This window comes from Fistularia commersonii, chromosome 7 (assembly GCF_037954325.1).
Source record: "Fistularia commersonii isolate RoL2024-O1a breed Wild chromosome 7, RoL_Fcom_v1.0, whole genome shotgun sequence".
NCBI classification, from domain to species: Eukaryota; Metazoa; Chordata; class Actinopteri; order Syngnathiformes; family Fistulariidae; genus Fistularia; species Fistularia commersonii.
The window spans coordinates 884712-897158 of record NC_141290.1 but is presented as its reverse complement, the minus strand read 5'-3'; the positions used below and the strand labels follow the sequence as shown (position 1 = coordinate 897158).

The window sequence follows — 12447 nt, the reverse complement described above, 5'->3', positions numbered from 1 at the left end:
GCAGGAGGTCCCAGCAGTTTTTAAACTATATTTTGTTTTTAATTACTGCAATTTCCGGATTATTGAGCCCACCTGATTATAAGCTGCACCAGCTAAAAATAACTTAATAAATCTATGTGTACATATACGAAATAAATACAACATGACATAAAATATAAATAGATAAAATAAAAATAAATAAATACGATATAAATAAAAATGAATAAATTAGAAATATAAACAAATACATATCTAATTGTACATATATAGGCCGCACTTGTCTATAAATGAATATAAACACAAAATAAAATATGAATAGATAAAATAAAAATGAACAAATACCATATAAATAAAATAGAAATAGAAATAAATAAATATCTAATTGTACATATATAGGCCGCACTTGTCTATAAATAAATGTAAATACAAAAAAAATTAAAATATAAATAAATACAAAATAAGATATATATAAATAAATAAAAATAAACAAATAAGATATAAATTAAAAAAAGGAAAAATAGGATGAATAGAAATAAATATAGAAATGTAATTGTACATATATAGGGCGCACTTGTCTATAAATAAATATAAATACAAAAAAAAATTAAAATATAAATAAATACAAAATAAAATATATATAAATAAATAAAAATAATCAAATAAGATATCAATTAAAAAAAGGAAAAATAGGATGAATAGAAATAAATATAGAAATGTAATTGTACATATGTAGGCCGCACTTGTCTTTAAGCCGCAGGTGGCCAAGTTGTAACGTGACATATTTACACAGAAACATATTGTTAACTTTGAATTAAATACACAACATCCACAAATATATACTGGAAATACTTTTTTTTCCAAACAGTGGCTGTAAAACAGCTGATGAAAAAGATAAATAAATAAGACAAGGAAAAATCCATCCATCCCTTTTCCAGCCGGCGGCCCGTAAATTTCCATAAATGTGTGGAAAAAGTAGCGTCTTATATCCCGGAAATGACGGTTAACAACGGAAACGTGAGATTCTTATTTTTCCGTCCACAGCGACGCCGGATGGTTAGCGGAGAAAAAAAACACAACAAATAATAAGCGTACGATCGCTAACGGATGAACGTGCGAGTTATAAAGACCGCGTGCGATCTGAGCGGCCCGTGTTTATTCGAAACGGGAATTTTATCCACGTTGAATTCTCAAGCGTGTTACGCCGCGGTCGGGGATCCCCGGCGGCGTGGAGCCGTGGAGCCGTGGAGCCGTGGAGCCGTGGAGCCGTGGAGCCGTGGAGCCGGCCCTCTTGGATGGATTACCGCAGATTGGCGGAGAAACACATTAAAATGTATTAGTTCCAGGGAGGATTAACCAGACTTCATCCAGACTCGTCTCTCTTCGGGCCGACGGCCGGCCGGCGTCCACGTGAGGAAGCTTCTTTTGGCGAGCGTCCTAGAAGCGGTCCACGCTCGTGCGCTTCCAGTCCCGCCGTGCACATGGCGCCGCTTCGGACGCTCGTCTTTGACCTCCAGAGCCTTCAAGTCGAGATAGAATAGCGGGGACGCAATCATTACTTTACATGACATTCGGCAGACGCTTTTATCCAAAGCCACTTACAATAGAGGACAGAAGGACTGCAGATAACACTTGCAAATACAAGATGCACAGGAAATATACACAACAGTTAGCTGGGGTTAGTGAGGTTTTTGTTTTTTTTTAAGACAAAAACGTACACACACACACACACTGCATAGCCTAACTTGCTGCCTAACCTGATCTGGGGCATCAGCGCAGTAAAGAGTCCTGTTTCTTGAAGGTTGAGAGAGATGATGCTGGTCTTGTTGCTTCCGGAAGTTTGTTCCACCACTGAGGTAGTAGAACTGAGAACAGTTTTGCCTGAGATGGCTTAGAGCGAGCAGAAGGTGCTGCTGGTAGCTTTGTATTAGCAATCGACCCCTCAAACCCTCTAATTTCCCCTCGCCGGCGTCCGGAAGAACGAGGTCACTTTGATCCGCTGAAGAAGTCGCCTCTTAAAGCCGCCAAACATGGATCGAGTCGCGCGGCTGGACGTCGGAGGGTTCGTCTCGGCCCCAGAAGTCCGACTCGCCGCCGGCGTCCGGCTCCTCGTCCTCGCCGGTGGCAGGAAGCCAGCGGGCGGCTGGGAAAAGACACGAGGGAAAAGCGTAGCTCTTAATCCCCAGAAGAGGGGAAGCGTCACGTTCGGGCCTCGTTTCAGTCAAATGTGAGAGTCTTCGGCCAAGATGGGGGGAAAAATGGCCGTCAGATTGGCGGTGAAGACGGAAATCGCCTCTGTTTTGTTATTTTGCCCAGAAAACAAACAACCCAAAATTACCAGACGCAATGAAGGGTGTATTCTAGGTCAGGGGTCGGGAATTTAGAGACATTCGGACCCGGTTTCCTCGGAAAAGAAAACACCGGGAGCCGCGATTACTTTTTGACCTCTAAACTAAAGGTACCACTGTATATATTGCTTTTTATTACCTTTACACTTTGTATAAACAAGTGTGTCGTGTGTTGCTTCTGAAATTCACAAAGTATTACGGAGAAAATTAAATTTTATTGATGGAATGAACTCATTTTGAGCTTTGGGCTTTCAGAGCGTGTAGCGGAGCCTTGACCTGAATTTTAAAAATAAATCGGGAAAAAAATCACTGTGTCAGTAAACAATAAAAAATAAATATTTGCAAAATATCTTCATAAATATTTATTTTACCTGGTTTATGGGACTTCTGCTCCTGAACTTCTGCACACAGCATCTGCAAATCGGACTTTACCGGCTGGCGGGTATACCGGCTTCCGCCAGTGTGACGTTATTTGGAGCATAAAATATAGTTTTATATATTTTTTATATTTTTTAAAATTTTATTTATTTTTTATATTTTTTTTATATCTTTTCTATATTGTAATTATAATTTTATTTCATATTTCAAGATCACAATAATCTTCCAACTTAGAACTAAAAATTAAAAAAAAGGAATTAACACAAATGAAATACACTTCAATTAAATATTTATCATTTATTTTCCCAAGACACTCGGAGCCGCAGTGTAAAGACATTTGACAAGACAAAGAAAACAAATTTAATAAAAAGAATTAAAAAAAATGAAATTTCCTACAAGAATCAATCCTAGAAAGTTTTTTTTTTTCTGAAATAAAAATGTGAAAATTAAAAAAAAAAAAGAAGCCCAAACCTTGTAGGTAAGAAGGTGTGAATGATGTTTCCTCTTCCAGGTCAGTCTAGAGCCACCATGATCCCTCTGAAGCAGCCGCGGAACCTGAAGTCCTCCAACGACACCCTGGCGTCGGTGGACCTGGAGAACCCGTCCGAGCGTCCGCCCACGCCGCCGCCGCCGCCGCTGCCCAAGAAGGCGGTCCCTCGCTCGTGCACGGAGCCCGTCCTGGCGGCCAAGGAGCCGCCGCCGGGCGGCGTGCGGCCGCGGGCCGAAGCCAAACCCGGCGGCACCAACCTGAGCGTGGCGAACCCGCTCTACGACCTGGACTCCACCTGGGAGACGGCGAGCCAGAGCTCCTCGCTCAGCTCCGACCCCCAGCGAGCCCACGAGCAGGAGAGCGGCGACTCCCTGGAGCGCCCGCCGCCGCCGCCGCCCGCCGCCTCCAGGGGACGTCCGGCGAACGGCGCTTCCTCCTCGCCGGTCGCCGCCGCCGCCGCCGCCAGGGAGAGGAGGACCTTCCCCGGGGGCAGGAAGGGCGTCCAGGGCGCGGCGTCCGGCGCCAAACCCCAGCGCGCCGCCCTTTTCAGGGGACTGGACTCCTGGGACGAGGTGGTCGGGAGGATCCGCGGCCTCCACGCCGACACGCTGCGGAAGCTGGCGGCCAAATGCGAGGATCGTTTCATGGCCGGACAGAAGGATCACCTGAGGTTCGGCACCGACAGCTGGTCCCACTTCAGGCTGACGGGCGGGAGGCCCTGCTGCGAGGCCGGGGACGCCGTCTACTACACCGCCGCCTACGCCAAGGACCCGCTGGTCAACTACGCCATCAAGGTGAGACTCGGGTTTAAAAACGGGAAAAAAAAAGGGGTTCGGTCGGTTTGGCGAAGGACGGGACGTTCGAGCGAAGCGTGGAAGAAACACGCCGGAACCTCGACTTACCGGCGAGTCGACCCGGATCTGGAGGTTTTAATGGGATTTATTTATAAATGTGGTGCGAGAGCAGCAGAGCCTCTGCCACGAGCTAGCTAGCTAGCCTGGAGTGTGTGTGTGTGTGTGTGTGATTTAAAAAAAGGAGCGGCTTCACTCCATCCACTAAGTGTAGTGTGAGTTACATTTAGCATAGCATCGTAGCATTAAGTTAAGTTTTAAGCGATGTAGCAGCAAATGAAAACAAGTTTATTTCATGTAGTGTAAGTTACATTTAGCATAGCATCATAGCATTAAGTTAAGTTTTAACCGATGTAGCAGCAGATGAAAACAAGTTTATTTCTTGTAGTGTACGTTACATTTAGCATAGCATCGTAGCATTAAGTTAAGTTTTAACCGATGTAGCAGCAGATGAAAACAAGTTTATTTCTTGTAGTGTATGTTACATTTAGCATAGCATCGTAGCATTAAGTTAAGTTTTAAGCGATGTAGCAGCAAATGAAAACAAGTTCATTTCTTGTAGTGTAAGTTACATTTAGCATAGCATCGTAGCATTAAGTGTTTAGCTGGTAAGTTAAGTTTTAAGCGATGTAGCAGCAGATGAAAACCAGTTTATTTCTTAACATTCTCCTTCCTGATGTTTTATACATGATTTGTTATTTACAAAGTACAGTTTTCTTATTGAAAAACACAGATTAGACTCGACCTTATTGTCATCACACATGTAAGGAGTCACGAAATGCAGTTAGCATCAAATCAGAAATGCTAATTTACAGAATGTGCTGTATTTACAGATAAATTGTATTGAAAATCTGTGCCATTTTTTTTTCATTTTTTGTCAGCTAGCACAAGTAGAGGCGGATAATTCTGTGCAGATTCTGTACAAATAGGTATTGATTAGTATGATTAACTCGGAAGGAACCATAAATATAGATGTCTTATGCAGTAACTCTACAGAACGGATAATAAACGGATGTTATATGAGTAATTACACACAATATATATATAGATATGTTGATATATGTATGATGATAGCGTTCCAATTCAGAAAATTCCAATTCCAAAAGAAGTTTTGACAAATTGTTGCAAAGACTGCATGTTACATTTAGCTTAGCATTGTAGCATTGAATATGTATCCAGTAAGTTAAGGACAAAAAGAAAAACTCTGCGTCCAATCTTTATGTGTTATTATTCTATATACATTTTAAAATTACATTTTTCCGGTTTAAATACACAAAACCAGAGATGCGGACGGGATTGAATGCGTTTAGATTTATTTTAACAGTAAAATTGAATTTGACATACGAGCAAAGTGAGTTACGAGCCGGACGTCAGGACGGATTCCACTCCCGAGTCAAGGTACGACTGTATTTTCATCGTTTTATTTCCTCGTTCACGTCTCGCAAACGAAAATAAAAGAGTTTGCATCGATCTGTGCCGGTCAGAAACACACCGGGACATTTCCAATTAAATATCATCAAAAAAAAAAACATTTCAGATGAGATAAGATTCAACTTTATTGTGATTACGAGATGCAGTTTAGCATCTCAACAAGCAGCAGGTGCAGATTTAATAAATAAATGATCACTATGACATGGAATTTTACAGCCCGTTTTGCTTCTTTTCAATCCATATTGAATCTAGAAACTCCTTACTTTTATCCTTTTGTTTCATTTTGTACGGACAATGACATCCAAAATAATGTCGGTACATTTATATGACTTTAAAGTTGAAATCAAACGCCAAAAAAATGAAATATTTCAATTGCAATTTGCATTTTGTTCAATTTTGATGACACCTAGTTGTAAGAAATGTGTCCGGCCAGCCACGCCTGCGGTGCGTTACGTCAAAACTTCCTCCAGATAGAACTTTGGACACATTCTGCAGAGAAGAAACGCATGAAAAGTCACGTTGTACTAAAATACAGTAAAGAACATTGAGTTTGTGCACAAATAAATGTGCACGTTGGTGACCAGCTCTGCTCCAGAGCCTCTGGGAACGTAAAAGACGCACAAAAACACAGGAAAAAGACCAGCTATGCCAATCTTTAGCTGTGCTAAAGGAGCGTGTGTGTGTGTGTGTGTGTGTGTGTGTGTGAGCAGCTGCTTTTAATTCTTAACATTCTAAATATTAGCGTACAGTGATATTTCAGACGTTGAATATTTTTGCATTGTAAGTGAATCAGCTTGTGAATGAACTCGTTCTGCTGCTGCTGGTTTATAGAAAAAAAACAGGAATAATATTTTTGTTGTTTATTTTTTCTTTGCTAAATTGGAACGGTTAAACACCGCTCGTAGTTTTAATTAATACCAATATTTATATTTTTTTTATCGATAAGAATATCAACAAATTCCTTCGGGATAAATAAAGTTGTTCTTATTCTTATCACGTTTTGCCTTTATGAGAAAAACCAAATTTTATTTATTGATCAAAAACATTTTGATCTCTGGGTCAAATAAAATACGCGTCTATTTGAGTCTTTGTCGTATTTAGGAGATAAAAAGGACAAACTTCAATCGTTTCCTGCGATTTCAGTCAGTTTGTGCGAAATAACAGCCAATTAAAGTGCAGATTTTCGCTTCGCTCATTAACAGGACGAGTTTCAACGGCAAAACTGACGGGAAAATTCGTCGCATTTCATTTTAATGTCAAACCGTCACCTTAATCTTCAAACTTTGAATTTTAAAACCCGCTAAAAAGAAATAAATGTGAAAGAAACACTCGATATTTACCTTCTTCTTCTCCTCTTTCACACCGAAAACACATTTAATACCGACAGGAAGTGTGTTTTCTTTGTAAAACCAAACGCCGTCGATCAGTCCGACCCGCTTGATCGACGGTCGTCGTCCTCGGCAACCCTTCCGGGAAGTGAAAGCCGGTGAAGGTTGTGGATGTTTCTCGCCGCCGCAGATCTGCAGGAGCAAAGTGAAGGAGACGCAGCAGCAGTTCTTCCACAGCCTGGCGGTCCGGCAGAGTCTGGCCGTGCATTTCAACATCCAGCAGGACTGCGGACACTTCCTGGCCGACGTCCCCGGCCGGCTGCTGCCCTGGGAGGGCGAGGGAGAGGACGGCCGCCAGGAGGAGGAAGAAGAAGAAGAAGAAGAGGAGGAGGAGGAGGAGGAGGAGGGGGGCGGAGCTTCTGACGTGGAGGTGGACGCCGGCCGGCTGAGGAGCCGCGTGGTGGTCATCACGCGGGAGGTTCCTTTCCAGACGGTGGCCGACTTCGTGCGCGAGGGCGAGTCTCGCCACGGCGAATCCCCCGAGCTGTACGAGCGGCAGGTGTGTCTCCTGCTGCTGCAGCTCTGCTCGGGCCTGGAGCACATGAAGCCCTACCATGTGACCCACTGCGACCTGCGGCTGGAGAACCTGCTGCTGGTGCGCTGCCACGCCGCCGCCGCCGCCGCCGCCTGGAACCCGGACGCCCCGGAGCCCAACAACAACAACGACGACGACGACGACGGCGGCGGTGACGCCGCCGCCGCCGCCGCCGCCGCCGGCTGCCCCGCCCGCCTCATCATCAGCAACTTCTCCCAGGCCAAGCAGAAAAGCGCCCTGGCGTCCGCCGACCCCGGGACGCTGCGCGACCGCTCGCGCCTGGCGCCGGAAATCGTCACGGCCACCCAGTACCGCAAGTGCGACGAGTTCCAGACGGGGATCCTCATCTACGAGATGCTGCACCGGCCGAACCCCTTCGAGGAGACGCCGGAGCTGAAGGAGCGCGAGTACACCTGGAACGACCTGCCGCCGCTGCCGGCGCGCTCCCTCTACTCGCAGGGCCTGCGGCAGCTCGCCAGGCTGCTGCTCACCGTCAACCCGTCCGAGAGGATCCGCATGTCGGAGGCGCGGGCCTGCCTGCAGTGCCTCTTGTGGGGGCCGCGGGAAGACCTGTTCCAGGCGCTGGGACCCGCCTCCGCCTCCACCTCCGGCCAGCGCCAAGCCACCCTGCAGAACTGGCTGGACCTGAAGCGGACGCTGATGATGATCAAGTTCGCCGAGCGCTCGCTGGACGCCGCCCGCGGCGTCAGCCTGGAGGACTGGCTGTGCTGCCAGTACCTGGCGCTCGCCACCGCCGACTCCCTGAGCCGGGTGGTGCACATCCTGCAGCGGCCGCAGCCCCGCCGCGCCTCGCACCCGGCCCCGTCGCAGCCGCTCTGAGTCGCCACGGCAACGACCCAACCCCTCTTCGCGGGCGTTAGCGCGTAGCCCTTCCTCGCGCCCGCGAAACGCCGGGTTGCTTCGGGCCGTCGCCAGATTTTCTGACGGTTTTTACGACGCCTAAAAATTTCACCGATATGTTTTTCCTTTTTTTGGGGGGTTGATATTGTTCGCGGTTATTTAAGGAGATCCTTGCGAGCGCACGCGTCAAAAGATTTTATAGCTGATATTTAACGGAATTTTTTTTTCTACGAGACGCTTTTGGGTTTTGAAAGCGCCGCAAACTAAATTTGTGTCCCGATCGTTTGGGTTTAGAAGAAATCTAGGGGGGGGGAGAAAAAAAAAAAGAAAAATGAAGGGAGAGTTTTTTTAAATGAAGGGAATTTCAAAATCAAATTCATCAGGGTTCACCTTTTTTTTTTTTCTTTTTAATAAATATATAAATATATTATATATATATAAACTCTGAAAAACAGAAACGTGTGAAAGACCAACGCCAAAGAGCCGCCTGAAAAAAACTTCCCCGCTGATCTCCAAGCTTCCCGAGTACAAACGGCACGTGGCTTTTTCCCGTGGAATACGTGCAATGATCGAAGCCGCACCCTTCTTTTGTTTTTGTTATTATTTCATCTTTTCATTTCGACATTCGAGGCACATAAACTGATTTTCAGTCCGACTCCAGAGGGGGTTCGGGTTTCGTCGAGTCCAAAAGACATCGGCGTTCCGGGACGACGGCGTTCCGACCGATCCTTCCCGTCCGTCAAATTCTTTTTTTTTTTTTTTTTTTTCTGCGGTTGTTGTTGCCGCCGTGCATGGAATGTAGACGTTTGCCCGGCTCTGAACGCGCTTCTCGCCGCTCCAACCACTCGGGCGTCTCCACCGACGCCCCCTTCGCTTCCCTTCCTTGACGGCTTTCACTTGTTGGTCGCGATGAACAAATGCCTTTGAACGTTGTACTTTTGCACAGACCGTCCCCCTCCGAGGTGTGTGTGTGTTAACGGGGTGGTGTATCTGAGGAGTGTGTGTGTGTGTGTGTGTGTGTGTGTGTGTGTGGACAGCACTGGCGGCTGTCCTCCGATCCCGACCTTTCAACCCTTCGCTTGACTTTCTTCCACCCGGCTTCGCTTTTTGGGGCGAAGAACACGGTGAGTAGTTATCACTGTCCTCGAACAACAAGTTGTTTTGTTTTTTTTTATATATATATATATTTTAAATGAGGGTTCTTCCGTCGGAGAGCGGCGCGCAGGGCGGTTCCCCCTTTCTTGTAAATGTCCCCCGTTCGGGAGTCCAACCACTTTGAGAAGAGGTTCGAGGGCGGAAGCGTCGATCGGACGGATGTTTCCTTCACATGAGTTGCCACTGAACTGAAAAGCCGACGTTTTCCATTGAAATGTGTACAGTCCCGTCTTCCGGCCCGCCATTCTTGTCGAACACGTTAACCAACAGTAACAGATCAATAAATCTATGTTTTTATATATATATATATGTATATGTATATACAGTATATATATATATCTATATATATATATATACATACTGTACTCACGCTGTGCCATTGTGTTATTGTTGTGGGATGTTCCATTTGACTCGAACAGACAATAAATATTCAAGTCTTGACACATTTCAAACATACTAAACTGACTGGTTTGACGTCGATGTGTTGCTGATTCTCACGAGTGTTTGTTTTTACTCGTTTATTTTTCTCCCACCTATTTTTTTTTTATTCTCACAGAGCTAAAACTGCAGAGAAACATCACACGTTGTAACCTTTATTTATTCATCTTTTTTTTTTTAAATGACAGGCATTTACAATCTGGGAAAAACACTTAAACATCACATTAGGTGTTGCTTAAACGTAGCTTAACTTGATATATTTTTCACTAAAAGGAGAAAAAAGGATGAATGCGAAAGGATAAGATATTAGTTGGTGTGTGCAGTACCGCTGAGCCACCACTAGGGGGCGCCATGTAAACGACTAACGCAAGACCTGCTTCAGCCCTTAACCTGCAAACAAAAAGATGAGATTATAATGGGAAAAAAAGAGGTTTCAATGCAATAAAATAACGACAGTATTAAGTCGGAATCATTTCCTCTGGTGATGAAGGAAATTCTTGATTCTTAACGGATCAGCGTGTCGTTTAATGGAAAAGGATTCGGGTCGTTGCACATTGAGTTTCTGTCAAACAAACATCCGCCCCGTCTACATTAAAATAAATCTAGGATATAATGGATTCATGCAAACTTAATTCAAGATGTTAAATGTGAAATACAAATGGTTTTGACAGAAAAAGGGTTGTTTTTCCGCACAAGCGATGCAGGCGAAGGTTGACATTCAACCCCCTTCTGTCAGACTAATTAAACACCATCACCCGAATCAGTGCTTTTAACGAGTTTAACCACCACCATCTCAATTTCACCTCCTCAGATGGTTTAACTCTGCAGACCTCGGGGGTGATAAGCAGCTTCCCCTTTTTTTTTTTTGGATCGGTCGGTGATTTTAAAACAACGATTTCTATATGAAGGAAAGAACAGTGGTCGTGGCATCTTCCGGCAGTGGAGCTAATGCAAAGTGACGAGCGTGACGACGTGAGTTCCTCCTCATCCTCCTCCGGCCCTCCTGCGACGCTGATGGTTTCCCGTCTGCAATAACTATTCCGTCCGCCTGTGAGGTTTTATTACCTGCACGTGAACCGGTGCTCAATCAATACCCCTGTTAAATTAGATCAAATCCCATCCCAGGGAGGTTCAGTGGTCCCCGGGGAGCGGCGGGCGAAGAGCAGGGAATCCTCTCAGATATGCAGCGGCAGAACATCGTTCTCACATCCGTCTGCACAGGCCAATAATGCCGGTGACGTGCGGGGAGGTCGACGGCCCGTAAGGCGCTGACTTCTTCACAATCGGATTTAAGAACATACGAGTCTTACAGAGGTGCTTTTTCACCGAACAAGCCGAGGAGTCACAAGAAGAAACCCTGGAATCGTGAGCGCCCCCTGCCTTGAGGCAGGAGAACTGCCCGCCTCACTTGGTGGCTCTCGGCAGCGCAAGAAACTCGAGGTAGACTAATAGTAAGTCATCCGGCTTCCGGTGTTCTGAGTCCGTGGTGTCTCCACGACTCTGAAGCAAGTCCAGGACTCGCACCAAGCAGCCTCAGCTCACCGTTTCCTCCAGATGTTTGTTCCGCCTCCCTCGCCATGGCTACATCTCCTTCTGATTTGAGGACGTGAGGACGTTCATCCTGTCCCCTCTCTGCCTCTTGGAGGTTCATGGCTGGTGAGGCACTGACTTCATCACAATCAGATTCGTGGGTCGCAAGAAGAATCCCTGGAATCACAAGCGCCCCCTAGCATGAGGCAGGAGAACTGCCTGCCTCACTCGGTGGCTCTCGGCAGCGCAACTCGAAGTAGACGAATAGTGACTTGTCTGGCTTCTGGTGTTCCGAGTCCGTGGTGACTCCACAACTCAGAAGCACGTCCAGGACTCGCACCAAGCAGCCTCAGCTCACCGTTTCCTCCAGATGTTAGTTCCACCTCCCTCGCCATGGCTGCATCTCCTAATTTCAGGTCCTCTCCTGGAGATGGTCGACCCGAGGGCGGTGTCGTTTGCAAATGGGAGGACATTCATGTCCCCTCTCTGCATTTTGGAGGCTCATGGCTGGTGAGGCACTGACTTCATCACAATCAGATTCGTGGGCGCAAGAATCACCGGAATCACAAGCGCCCCCTAGCATGAGGCAGGAGAACTGCCTGCCTCACTAAGGAGCTCTTGGCAGGCGTTTTATGATCTCTCAGCACAAGAAACTAGTAACAAACATACAGTTGTTGATAAATAAATGTAGTTCATCTGGCAGATGAGTTTCAACTTCTTAATAACGACATACGGAGAGACAGAAATATGTTCTTAGTGTGGAACATGCCGGCAAGCAGCCGTCATCGCACAATCTACGTTGAGGCTCGACAGTCAGCGGCCTCACCGCACGTCTCCTAACAGTATTTGAACAGTAAATGTGAAAATCCAGCCATTTTAGATAAAAAAAAACAATCTAAAACCGGTGAAGTTAAATGAAAAGTACCTTTATATTACAATTCACTGACAAATACAACCTTTGAATTTTTTTTTTTTAATTTGACTTTTTTTTTCTTTCCGAGATTGCCAAGTGAGGCACGGCTTCTCCTGCCTCCCCTGACCACACGCCACTGAATAATACAGTAAT

The 12447-nt window shown here is 45.7% G+C and overlaps 1 protein-coding gene across 2 annotated transcripts in view; it reads left to right on the top strand.

Annotated features, from left to right (window-relative positions):
• The window catches only part of peak1 (pseudopodium-enriched atypical kinase 1), a 107693-nt gene extending 99103 nt beyond the window's left edge, over positions 1–8590 (top strand). For both annotated transcript variants that reach the window (XM_086149059.1, XM_086149058.1), the window contains exons 6-7: positions 3214–3986; positions 6993–8590. In XM_086149059.1, the coding sequence (XP_086005185.1) occupies positions 3214–3986; positions 6993–8237 (2018 nt within the window). In that variant the 3' untranslated portion in view covers positions 8238–8590. The remainder of the gene's footprint in view (positions 1–3213; positions 3987–6992) is intronic.
• Positions 8591–12447: the final 3857 nt, after the last annotated feature.